The sequence below is a fragment of the Protopterus annectens genome, chromosome 2.part1, assembly GCF_019279795.1.
Source record: "Protopterus annectens isolate FY-2018-M chromosome 2.part1, PAN1.0, whole genome shotgun sequence".
NCBI classification, from domain to species: domain Eukaryota; kingdom Metazoa; phylum Chordata; order Ceratodontiformes; family Protopteridae; genus Protopterus; species Protopterus annectens.
The window spans coordinates 943,655,985-943,670,289 of NC_056729.1; the positions used below are offsets into that span (position 1 = coordinate 943,655,985).

Here is a 14,305-nt window from a genome sequence, read left to right on the forward strand (position 1 = left end):
TCTGGGAGATAAATCTGTCCCTCCAGCAGGTTCTTTTGATGTCACATCCTAGGTTTATGCCCTTAGAGCGATTAACCCATGTGCCATTTGACTTCTGGATATGCAGCATTTCCAATAAAACAGGGTCAGAAATCACCTTATACACAGGGCAGAGATAACCTCTGAGTAGTCTGTATGAAACAGAATAAAGTGACAGTGATTTCAGCCGATCCACATAGGATAGCTGCTGAAAACCTTGAATTTTCCTTGTGAGGAACCTTTGTGTTCTCTCCAATTGCTGCAGGTGCACTGAAAGGTATATACGTAAAGGGGCATTATACTCAGTTATTGGCCTAATGAGTGAAGAGTACAGGGAGGTGCTAACTTCTCCTTTTCTTGAGGTAATACCCTTACTTATGAGATGAGCCATATAGAATGCCCTTCTTTCCACTGTAGAAATATGGTGATCAAAGGCAAGGTTGCGGTCAACCAGATTGCCCAGATCCCTTACCACTGAGTGCATACTTAGGGTATTGCCATTGATGTGGTAATTTGCAGGAACATTGCTGTTACAGAAAGGAATGATAATACATTTTTTGCATTGAGTTTGAGGCCATCACTTTGGCACCAATCATTTGTTTGTGTAAGACATTCTTGAAGGATGTTGACATTGTTTGTAGATTATATGACTGCACCCAGTTAGCAGTCATCAGCAAACTTTGTTAGCCACAGTCCCATGGATTTAGCTTGTACTTCAGAGAAATAGATTCTTAATATTAGAGTTCCCAGGACTGATCCCTCTGTGGAACACCACTGGTTACAGGTCTACTGTTGGAAGTGGATTCCCCTATTTTGACTGTATGAATTCTATCAGTGAGCCAGTTCACAACCCACCTTGCGATATAAGGATTGATATATATTTTATTTTTAATTTCTCTAAATCTTTTAGGTTTCTAATACCATGACAGGAATGGATCCCATTCCTAAGTCAAAGTACGATTAAAGTTCATGAAATTAGTATTGTTTCACTCTTTGATGTCAGCCAAAAGTGTCTTTGCAGCATCTGTAATGTGCCCAGGAATTACTCCTTCTGAAATTCGTACAGAGTTACATGTATTGGAAGCATATCTAAATATGATTGTAGACTCTTTTTTATAAGACATGTTGCTCCTACTTCTATTGGAACTATCATTCTTCCACATTGCTCTAGTTCCTGCTTGCAAATCCTGATATTTTATGACTTTGTGTTTGTCTGTACCCAGGACACTGTAGTCACTAGATGTGGTGATTTCAATAATCAATGCTACTTTTGTTTTCTTTTCTTGGACCACTATATCTGGTTTTCTAGCATCTAGCTTTTGAACTTTTGGCAATGGATGATCCCATGTGATGTAAACTTCATCCTTTTCTATGATGCTTTGTGGCTCATGTTTCCAATGTTTTTCAGCCACTTCACTACTGTAATGTTTGCACAATCCCCAATGCAACAGTCTTGTGACATTATTACTCCTTTCAGTATACAGTCCTTCTGCCATTAGTATGTCGCAATCAGCAATGAGGTGTGCAAACTGTTTAATTTATTTCTTATTCTCAGTAGTCCACTCTATCGTCTTTATAGCTCTTCTTTGGCCTATCAATTCTTGTGATTTCTATAGACTGCTTCTTCCTTCTACAACAGGGGGCCACCATCCCCCTGGGCCTGGCCTGGCCCCATTGTTGTAGGAATGCTTCTGTATTTTGAGGATTCTACATTGTCATTTTTTTCTAATCCTGGCACCAGTGTGGCTAACAGGATTGGGCATTTTTATATCCTGGGTCTTGTGCACCTAGCTATCTCTTTTATTTTTTTATTTTTTTTTTTTTACCTACTTCTGTCCATGATATATGCTATATAAATACAGTCTCTATATCAGTGTTACCTTGGTGAGATTTTGTGAAAACAGGGTCCACCTCGTGAATTTACTCACCAAGACTTGAAAATTAATTTAGTTTCAGCACTACTACTCTCCTTTGCTTGCTGAATTTTCATTACTCCATTCGGACCCCAAATCTAGCTGGAAGAGTTTGTCAATGATGTGTGAGTGAGGGACAGTGTCAAGTGCCTTGGCTAGATCTAATTAGGCTGCATGCACAGATTTATCCTCGTCCAAGGCCAGATGACTATCTCAAAGAACTCCACCAGGTTTAACAGGCATGATCTCCCCTTGACCAATCCAACTGGGTAGGATCTAGTGATTGGAGATTACCTGTATCTTTGATGATTAGGTCCTTGATAATTCTCTCCATGGCCTTGTGAATAAGGCTAGTAAGGCTAATAGTTCTGTAGGTCCCAGGGTCAGTAGAAACACCACTTCTGTGCAAGGGAGATAAGAGTGGCCATTTTCCATTCAGCTGGTACAAAGCTGATGCTTAGACTGTTATTTAAACATGGAACTGCTATTGATTAAACAGAAGAAGGTATGGAGTTTCATATTGTGTGAACATTGCTGTTGTTATTGTTAATTTAAGGCATATAGTCTTTCTCAAGAAGACTTGTTTTCTTGTTTAGAATCAACCGAGGAGAAGCCTACAACCTTCTTAGAGACTTTTCACTCACCATTTCAGCAATCAGGTATGGTTTTTATTGTTTAATGTATAATAAGAAAGGTAAATAATTTTATACTTGTTATTGTAGTTTGTATTTTATGTAAAAGAAGCTAGTACATTTGCAAATGGCCTTTATAATTTACACAGGAATGCTAATACAACTGCTAGCCCATCCGCTGTATTAATCATATCACTGTCCTTGTTTAATCTTTTTTTATTTTGGCATGTATTTCTGTTTTTGTTTTGGGAATAATGAAAGGAAAGAACCTTTTGATGTACATTACTTCACAGCCTACATGCCTAGTATGGGTACAGATCCAAGTAAACGTTTTTATTACAATCTAAACACTAGAGTACAAACAGTGAAACAATTATAGGTGACCTATAATTCAATAATGATGCAAATAGTTTCCCATCATGTATCACATCTTGTTAATGTAGAAATTACTCTAAATGTGTACGTGTTATTGTAGTCCCAAAATGTTTGGAAGTCAAAAGTACTGTTAGTTAAGAAAGACTGTTTAGGAATCAAAGAATTGCATGACTCCCCATTTCATCTGTCATTTGCTTAAAACAGCAAAGGGGCAACTGGCAGCTTTTCACAAATCCATGGTCACTGGCATGTGGGAAATTGCCCTTTTTCCCTACTGTGTAGTGGCAATGGAATTATGTATAGTTGCGGGAGGATATATGTATATATATATATATATATATATATATAGATAGATAGATGCCTATGTGTGTATATATATAGAGAGAGAGAAAGATAAAATAATTGTTTCCCACAGCAAAACCATGCAGTGACATATAGCAAGTGACACTAGTTCCACTGGGATACATCCTTTCATATTCACTGCTCATTGCTTATCTGAGGAAGCAGTTTAATCCAACTGTCTTGTAATTTATAAGTTTTTATTTTTATCTGACATAAGGAGGAAGCAAGTGAACATTAGTTATTGGGGTGAAGAAGCAGAGTATTCTTAGTGTATGTCACCCAACACAATGTATGGTTAGTATATGCATTACAGTTGTGGAATCACATGAATGTTGCATTTTAAGCCAGCATGTTAGAGGAGACATCCCCTTGCAGGGTAAAATATGCACTGGATTTGCAATTTATCCAGAACAGGAGCAGTATTTTTCACCTAACAGCTAACTCTTAAAGCTTTCTTGAAAGTAAGCACCATCAGTCAGTATTTTTATATCTTAAGGAGTCCATATTTAATAACTTCCCCTTTGTTTAAGCACTGTAGATAAGCTGTCCACCAAGAGACTCTGTGCAAGGTGTCAGCTGGGAAAGAACAATATGACCTTTGCACCTATGTTCATGCCATTGCCCACCATCTAAAGATGTATGCATGTGTCCTGTGAACCTGCTCTGCTTGCGTTCTTGTGCAGTCATTGTACTCTTATAACCTATCTTGCCATTCCATCTACTGCTCTGTCAGTACTGCCTATCTCTCTATATTTGCTGGATAATTCTCAAACTGTGTTGGTGGTACCTGGGTGATCTCTGTGGATGGACATAATGGGTGTGCCACTGCTGTTGCAGTCTAGCACTATTTGTCAGTGATTGCCATGAGAAGTTGCACCTGTGGCAGCTGCTGGATGCTGCCAACTAGCAATTGTGGAATCCGCCCAGGCTCCAAGGCCTACTACCTGTTGCTTTGCTGCGGTTTCCATGCAGGAGATATATAGCTCTAAGTACAGTGTTTAGTTTGTGTATCGATGCTTGCTGGGATGTTGGCTGTCCTACCATCATATTGTATGACCTGGCAACTTTACAGTATGGAGGTGCTGGGATTGTAACCTGCTATGTAAAGGTCATTTCTGCTGTAGATCTGAACTTTAATATGACTGGTGGAGCCTAGCTGTTTTTGTCATTGCAGGACTGTTGTGGTGTTTCCCATTCTTTTATACTGTTTCTATTGTGAACTTGGAATCTACATAATACAGCCATGTGTCTTGTTTCGGCTACTGGTGTGGTGGCTATCTCTTCCGCCTGTGCTGTCCTGTTTTTGATGGCTGCTGCAAGGTGCCACAGACTTTGTTTTACATTTAGTTCTTGCTGGTATGCTTGCTGTCTCTGCATCCTGTTACCATGGCCAGTTGAGCCCCCAGATTGTGAATTGCTGTACTTGTGTTACTGCTTCCATTTACTGTGGATGAATTCATCATTGATGGCCAAGTCTGTCTCTCCCTTTTATAATTTCTCCAAATCTTTTGGGTTTCTAATACCACAATGGGAATGGACCCCATTCCGAAGTTAAACTACGATTAAAGTTCGTGAAATTAGTATTGTTTTACTCTTTGATGTCAGCCAAAAGTGCTCTTCTCAGCACCTGCAACATGCCCTGTAATGACTCCTTCTGCAGTTCATATGGAGTTACATGTATTGATAACATATCTAAATATGATTGTAGACTCTTTTTTATAAGACCCGTTTCTCCTACTACTGTTGAAACTATCTTGGTATCCTTCTTCCACATTGCTCTCATTTCTGCTTGCAAATCCTGATATTTTATGACTTTGTGTCTCTCTCTACGCAGAACACTGTAGTCACTGGGTGTGGCAATTTCAATGATCAATGCTACTTTTGTCTTCTTTTCTTGCACTACTAAATCCATTCTTCTAGCATCTGTCTTTTGGACTGCTGGTAATGAATGATCCCATGTGATGTAGACCATCACTTTCTATGATGCTTTGTGGCTCATGTTTCCAGTGTTTTTCAACCACTTCAATACCATAATGTTTGCACAATCCACAGTGCAACAGTCTTGCCAGATTATTATGCCTTTCAGTATGCAGTCCTTCTGCCAATAGTATGTCACAACCAGCAATGAGGTATGCGACTGTTTCCAATTTGATTTTACAAAACCTACATTTGTCTGTTTTTCCCACATGTTCAATGGACTTTGTGAACCAGCATATATGTAGCTCACTGTCTTGGGCTGCCAATATTAACCTTGCATCTCTTGGTTTGAATTCACCTCTCCTTAGCTACCCCTGCATTCGTTCCAAATTAACATGAGGTTCTTCCAGAATGTTTCTATACTTGCAACTATATTTATGCATTTTCCACATTTTGTTTTTTAGCACAGATTTTTATCTACTTCTGGTTTGTTTTCCATTCCTACTTGATGCTAATATGCTTCTGCTAGGTTAAGCAGAGAAGTCATCTTAGATTTATTCTCCTCATGTTTCACACTTTCACTACGTTTGGGTCTCTTGTGAGGCCAGCAGATATGTGTAGAGTCCCAGGATTGCAGATATATACATGTAATCAATTTCAAGGAGGCCCATCCCTCCTTCGGAATATATAATCTTGGTATGCACTGATTTTTATAGATCACTTGGTGAGCATGAAACATCCTTTTTGTTTTAATATCTAATCTATCTAACATGATTTGGGGCCAATCAATTACTCCAAAACTGTAAGTTAAGACAGGAAGAGCAAATTGGTTTATAGCTTGGATTTTGTTCCTAGATGTCACCGCTGTTTTCAGGATTAATTTAAGTCTTTTAAAGTATTTCTAAGTTTAATTCACATTTGTTCATGTTTTTGCTGATCCTTCATCAATTCCCAAGCATTTATATACTCCCTCTTGCTCAAGTCCTTTTATATCACATTCTTGTCCCAAAGTGATGTTTTCCTGCTTTAAAGGTTGCTTTTGCACATTTATCAAGACCAAATGACATTCTAATATCATTTGAAAAGTTTTGACAACCTGCAGCTGTGTTTTCAGTTCCTCATCTGATGAGCTATACAGTTGTAAATAATCTACAAACAGAAGATGAGATGAAATCTTTAGACTTAGTCATTTTCTAGGAGCCAAATTATAGCCATGGGCTAAGCTGTTAATTTGACCGCTTAATGGGTTAAGGACAAGGCAGAATAGTAATGGTGACAGAGAGGCACCCTGGAATATCCCCCCTTGAATTTTTATCCCTGGGATAATAATTTGTCCTTTATCATGGCTTAATTGCAAAGTAGTCTGTCACTGTTTCATGGTCACTATAATATAGTCAATCAGTGTGGGGTGTAACTTAGACATTTGTAAGCACTCTTTTATCCATGAATGTGGGGTACTATCAAATGCTTTTTTGTAGTCAGTCCATGCCATACTTACATTCTTCCCCTTTTTACAGTTATCCACTATGATTTTATTTAACAACAAATGATCCTTTCCTCCATATGCCTTTCTTTTATTGCCCTTTTGTTCTACTACCATAATTGAGTTTTCTGCTAAATGACTATAAACTATGTCGGCATCAATTCCCATGTGTAGCTTACACCTCATCAGAAGACAAGTTATTGGTCTATAATTTTTGGGGTAGCGTGCAGGTTCACTCTTAAGTAGGAGCATTGTTTTACCTTTTGCTAGCCATGTTGGTGTTTGTTTGGGGTGTACATATAAATAGTTCTTACTCATGACTAAATCTTTGTGTAAAATGTTAGTACTTTTAGCCAAAAGTTAGGTACTGTATCTGAGCCTGGGGTTTTCCAGTTAGAGGCTTCTCTTAACTTTGTTTCAATCTCTCTGGCTGTTACTTCATCCCATTTTATATCACGTACCTTTAGACGTCTTATTCTTTCTTTTACTTCTTTTATCCATTTAGAATCTTTATGTTCCACAGGATCTTCATAGATGGTGTTGTGTCTTTCGGCTTTTCCCAGTTAGGGGTCGCCACAGCAGAACTCTGGTCCGCTAATGATTGGCAGTAGATTTTTACATGCCGAGTTGCCGGCCCTGACACACAACCTTCAACAAAGGTACGCCCATTCACACATGTCTCCACACAGAAGACGCTCTAGCTGAGAATCGAATAGGACAACGCTACCACAGCAAAATACATCTATTTCTTTTTTTTGGCGGTCTTTCAATTCCTTGTATCTTGTTTCCCAATTCTCTGTAAAACTTTTTTGGGTCATCAATAAATTGCTTATTTTGTACTTTTCCTTTATATTTATCTGTGTATCTTCTAAGTTTTTCCACCTGTGCTGAAATTTTTAGTGTGTTATTTGTGATAGTGAATGATAGATCCTGGTCTGTTCTAATACTGCGCACTGCTTTTAGCACATCTGTCTTTCTGAGTATTTTTGTTGATCTATTCCGTCTTCTAACAGTGACACTTCTTAATTGCTTATATATGTGTGTGTGTGTGTATATATATATATATATATATATATATAGGTCCCCCCTGCACCCCCTTTGTAGGAGGCTGCATCCCCCACCCCATACTAATTATATGTACTAACTCCGATATCACACAACACTGGGGAAGGGGCAAATTCCAATGTTCGAGTTTTAGATACTTTGGTTTTCGGTCTTTTGAACTTTCAGTTTTATGACACAGACCTATATATATATATATATATATATATATATATATATATATATATATATATATATATATATATATATAGATCTACTTCACCTATATATAGATATATATATATATATATATATATATATATATATATATATAGATCTACTTCACCTATATATAGATATATATATGGGTGTACTTCATAACATCGACCACAGTTCGTCAACTGTCAAAACAGCGAGATGAAAGCATCATAATTTTACAAGCACAAACTTCTGGAACATTGTAAATCCTGTCCGGGAAAGTAACCATTTGGCCACTATGGTGAACTGTGCCCTTTCTCTGGTATAGTGTGATCTTGGAGTTGATATATTTAAGTAGGGCGGTGGGAATAATTTGCTACGCCAAGTGATAACTTTCCTGGAGACAATTTGTGATGCTCCGTGAGTTTGTGCTTGTAAAATTATGGCATTTTTGTTTTGACAGTCAATGAACTGTGAGTCGATGTTATGAAGTAGACCCATATATATATGGATCTAGGACTTTTGATTGAAAGATCAAAAGTCCAAATCCATTCCCACCGAACACACTTTAGCGAAAGCGCTTTCATCGAAAAAGCACTTTCGTTAAAGTGTGTACCACATAAAAAAAAAACACTAAATGAACATTTTTGCAGGGGGGGGCTTCCCCCTGAACCCCCATCCCCCCTACTTAAATATTCTCCCTCCGAGATCGCACTACAGTGGGGAAAAGGGAATTTACCCTTATCCGCACCATAGTACGACTTCTGCAACAGGCATACTTACGCGAAAGTGCTTCTTCGGTGAAAAGCACTTTCACGTAAGTATGCTCACCCATAATGGATTCGGAATTTTGATCTTTCGATCAAAAGTCCTAGATCCATATATATATATATATATATATATATATATATGTGCATTTCTGTGTGTGTGTGTGTGTGTGTGTGTGTGTGTGTATAGGTCTGTGTCATAAAATCGAAGGTTCAAAAGACTGAAAACCAAAGTATTTAAAACTCAAAATATCGAACATGGGAATTTGCCCCTTCCCCATTATTGTGCTTCTCAAAGTTGGTATATATAAGAGATTAGGAGAATTCCCTGCTGTGTGTAAGTTGAAAAGTAGATTGTACAATCTACTTCAAAACTATACCAAATGTGGTGAGTAACAAATTGAAGTGTACAACTTTTATACTACTCAACTACAAACATGTCAAATGTATTATAGAGGTAAGAAAGACAGCTGATAAAATATTATATATCAGGCTGATAATCCATAATGTGCACCTGAATGGTACCACTCTCTCAAAAGGCATTAAGGTGTAAATACTTTATTTTTTCAGTGTCAGTGGTTCATTAAGTAGCACACTTTGCATTTGGTGTCAGAAGACCATGAGTTCTGTTCCCACTCTGAATGACTGCATTGCTGACATTCCAGTGCAGCATTTGGGATGCCACTTTCCTGAGTGGGCCATGCTTTGAATAAGACATTAAACTGAGGTCACATCTCCTTGAGTTGGTAATAACTCAGGTGGATGTAAAAAATCCCTTGGCACTTATCAAAAAGTATAAGAGAACTTTCTTGTTGCCCTGGCCATATTTCCCCTAGTGGTATGAATAATACCTCAGGTCTCCTCTGAAAAGAGGCCACTGGTCTAATGGTTAGTAAGCCAGTCAACAAAATAAGAAATAAATAAAAATAAACCTCTGTCTCGATGTAGTATATTGAATGTGTTTATAACATAAATTTAATCAGTGTAGACTAGTTCTAGGGTCGCTGCATTTCACTTCAGTGCAAAGTTGTTGATTTTGAAATACTTTCTTTTTCTGTAGTAGAACTGCCCATGGTAGTGTGATATTTGGCATGTTGAACCCATATGAATTATATCTTAAAACTGAAAATGATCATGTTCTCTGTTGTGGGTAAAGCTTTGTTCAGCTGTAGGTGTCAATATGATTTTGGTCTGTAATTAAGAATAATTAGATTTGTTAGATATGTGTTAGCCTTGACTGATGTAATGAACTAGACTAGCACAACTGCCAGCTATAACAGTAAAAACTGAATTTTTCCTCCATATGCCTTTCTTTTATTGCCCTTTGTTCTACTACCATAATTGAGTTTTCTGCTAAATGACTATAAACTATGTCGGCATCAATTCCCATGTGTAGCTTACACCTCATCAGAAGACAAGTTATTGGTCTATAATTTTTGGGGTAGCTGCAGGTTCACTCTTAAGTAGGAGCATTGTTTTACCTTTTGCTAGCCATGTTGGTGTTTGTTTGGGGTGTACATATAAATAGTTCTTACTCATGACTAAATCTTTGTGTAAAATGTTAGTACTTTTAGCCAAAAGTTAGGTACTGTATCTGAGCCTGGGGTTTTCCAGTTAGAGGCTTCTCTTAACTTTGTTTCAATCTCTCTGGCTGTTACTTCATCCCATTTTATATCACGTACCTTTAGACGCCTTATTCTTTCTTTTATTTCTTTTATCCATTTAGAATCTTTATGTTCCACAGGATCTTCATAGATGGTGTTGTGTCTTCGGCTTTTCCCAGTTAGGGGTCGCCACAGCAGAACTCTGGTCCGCCAATGATTGGCAGTAGATTTTACATGCCGAAGCTGTCGCCCTGACACACAACCTTCAACAAAGGTACCCATTCACACATGTCTCCACACAGAAGACGCCTAGCTGAGAATCGAATAGGACAACGCTACCACAGCAAAATACATCTATTTCTTTTTGGCGGTCTTTTCAATTCCTTGTATCTTGTTTCCCAATTCTCTGTAAAACTTTTTGGTCAATAATAAATTGCTTATTTTGTACTTTTCCTTTATATTTATCTGTGTATCTTCTAAGTTTTTCCACCTGTGCTGAAATTTTTAGTGTGTTATTTGTGATAGTGAATGATAGATCCTGGTCTGTTCTAATATCGCGCACTGCTTTTAGCACATCTGTCTTTCTGAGTATTTTTGTTGATCTATTCCGTCTTCTAACAGTGACACTTCTTAATTGCTTATATATGTGTGTGTGTGTGTATATATATATATATATATATATATATAGGTCCCCCCTGCACCCCCTTTGTAGGAGGCTGCATCCCCCACCCCATACTAATTATATGTACTAACTCCGATATCACACAACACTGGGAAGGGCAAATTCCAATGTTCGAAGTTTTAGATACTTTGGTTTTCGGTCTTTGAACTTTCAGTTTTATGACACAGACCTATATATATATATATATATATATATATATATATATATATATATATATATATATATATATATATATAGATCTACTTCACCTATATATAGATATATATATATATATATATATATATATATATATATATATATAGATCTACTTCACCTATATATAGATATATATATGGGTGTACTTCATAACATCGACCACAGTTCACAACTGTCAAAACAGCGAGATGAAAGCATCATAATTTTACAAGCACAAACTTCTGGAACATTGTAAATCCTGTCCGGGAAAGTAACCATTTGGCCACTATGGTGAACTGTGCCCTTTCTCTGGTATAGTGTGATCTTGGAGTTGATATATTTAAGTAGGGCGGTGGGAATAATTTGCTACGCCAAGTGATAACTTTCCTGGAGACAATTTGTGATGCTCCGTGAGTTTGTGCTTGTAAAATTATGGCATTTTTGTTTTGACAGTCAATGAACTGTGAGTCGATGTTATGAAGTAGACCCATATATATATGGATCTAGGACTTTTGATTGAAAGATCAAAAGTCCAAATCCATTCCCACCGAACACACTTTAGCGAAAGCGCTTTCATCGAAAAAGCACTTTCGTTAAAGTGTGTACCACATAAAAAAAAAACACTAAATGAACATTTTTGCAGGGGGGGGCTTCCCCCTGAACCCCCATCCCCCCTACTTAAATATTCTCCCTCCGAGATCGCACTACAGTGGGGAAAAGGGAATTTACCCTTATCCGCACCATAGCACGACTTCTGCAACAGGTATACTACGCCAGTGCTTCTTCGTGAAAAGCACTTTCATCGCAGTATGCTCACCATAATGGATTCGAATTTTGATCTTTCGATCAAAGTCCTAGATCCATATATATATATATATATATATATATATATGTGCATTTCTGTGTGTGTGTGTGTGTGTGTGTGTGTGTGTGTGTGTATAGGTCTGTGTCATAAAATCGAAGGTTCAAAAGACTGAAAACCAAAGTATTTAAAACTCAAAATATCGAACATGGGAATTTGCCCCTTCCCCATTATTGTGCTTCTCAAAGTTGGTATATATAAGAGATTAGGAGAATTCCCTGCTGTGTGTAAGTTGAAAAGTAGATTGTACAATCTACTTCAAAACTATACCAAATGTGGTGAGTAACAAATTGAAGTGTACAACTTTTATACTACTCAACTACAAACATGTCAAATGTATTATAGAGGTAAGAAAGACAGCGCTGATAAAATATTATATATCAGGCTGATAATCCATAATGTGCACCTGAATGGTACCACTCTCTCAAAAGGCATTAAGGTGTAAATACTTTATTTTTTCAGTGTCAGTGGTTCATTAAGTAGCACACTTTGCATTTGGTGTCAGAAGACCATGAGTTCTGTTCCCACTCTGAATGACTGCATTGCTGACATTCCAGTGCAGCATTTGGGATGCCACTTTCCTGAGTGGGCCATGCTTTGAATAAGACATTAAACTGAGGTCACATCTCCTTGAGTTGGTAATAACTCAGGTGGATGTAAAAAATCCCTTGGCACTTATCAAAAAGTATAAGAGAACTTTCTTGTTGCCCTGGCCATATTTCCCCTAGTGGTATGAATAATACCTCAGGTCTCCTCTGAAAAGAGGCCACTGGTCTAATGGTTAGTAAGCCAGTCAACAAAATAAGAAATAAATAAAAATAAACCTCTGTCTCGATGTAGTATATTGAATGTGTTTATAACATAAATTTAATCAGTGTAGACTAGTTCTAGGGTCGCTGCATTTCACTTCAGTGCAAAGTTGTTGATTTTGAAATACTTTCTTTTTTCTGTAGTAGAACTGCCCATGGTAGTGTGATATTTGGCATGTTGAACCCATATGAATTATATCTTAAAACTGAAAATGATCATGTTCTCTGTTGTGGGTAAAGCTTTGTTCAGCTGTAGGTGTCAATATGATTTTGGTCTGTAATTAAGAATAATTAGATTTGTTAGATATGTGTTAGCCTTGACTGATGTAATGAACTAGACTAGCACAACTGCCAGCTATAACAGTAAAAACTGAAGGTGATGGAAATGTCTGTAGTCAAGATTTTTCTGTTCCATACATCAGATGCTTCTGCAGCTAAGAATCTGTCCAGTTACTGGACAACTTTATTAACTTCCTACGTGCAGTTTAATTAACTTGGCAAAGTTAGAACTCACCTCTCTCCCCAGTAGAAGTGGTTTACCTGTAATGCAGATGTTTTGGTTCAAATGAGTAATTCCTATATTTTTTTCCAAATGTTTAGTGTCTCCCTATGTGAACTGTGTGAAAATGAATATGATGATGTTGTGCTGGCTTTTGAGCAACTGAGCAGAAGCTACCGAGAAAAATTTGCGAGCATTCCTTACTAAGAACATAAGTACCTCCCCGAAGGATACCACAACAACCAAAGGGACATGGTGCAAAAATAGAGAGAACCTGTGGCAAGCTGTGAAAGTACAGTATTCCTGCACCTAAAAGTCAAATCATTATGTTGCTGCCTGAAGTCTTTATGAAGTATGTAGAAATGGAACTGTAGACGTACAGTTTGCTTGTAATTTTCGACTGCCCAGCATTTAATGGCTTTAAATTCTAATTGAAAATAATGTAAAGTATGTCACTGTACCAGTGAAACATCTTTGTTTTTAAAATTAAATATCAATAACAGTTCCTGGTAACATTTCCAAAGTATGTAATGTATGTATTATACTTAAATTCCTTATAGTTTTCATAATGGAGATTGCATACATTTTCAGTATTTTCACACATTACTACATTCTCATTTTATGCTGCGGTGGTACGGCGGTAGCGTTGTTACCTCACAGCAAGAGGTTCTCCTGTTCGATTCTCAGCTGGGTTTGGGAGTGCCTTCTGTGTGGAGTCTGCATGTCCTCCCCATGGTTGGGTAGTGTACGAAAGACATGCGTGTGTAAATGGGTGTGCCTTCGTTGAAGGTTGGGCATTGAGCTGGCACCTCAGTGTTTCATAAAAATCTACTGCCAATCATTAGCGGACTGGAGTTCCGCTGTGGCGACCCCTTACCAGGAAAAGCCGAAAGACAAACAATAACTACATTCTCATTTTGTTCTTTGTAGCGCCTCATCTTCCTTAGGGCAGTTTCATCTATCAGCTCTTCACTTTTTTCTGAATTCCC

General features: G+C 37.6%; 1 protein-coding gene across 1 annotated transcript in view; it reads left to right on the forward strand.

The window, feature by feature from the left end:
• Positions 1-14,009, forward strand: part of LOC122794922 (probable ATP-dependent RNA helicase DDX60) — a 2,165,155-nt gene extending 2,151,146 nt beyond the window's left edge. The window contains exons 39-40 of the mRNA XM_044063515.1: positions 2,528-2,590; positions 13,418-14,009. Of these exons, the coding sequence (XP_043919450.1) occupies positions 2,528-2,590; positions 13,418-13,523 (169 nt within the window). The 3' untranslated portion in view covers positions 13,524-14,009. The remainder of the gene's footprint in view (positions 1-2,527; positions 2,591-13,417) is intronic.
• Positions 14,010-14,305: the final 296 nt, after the last annotated feature.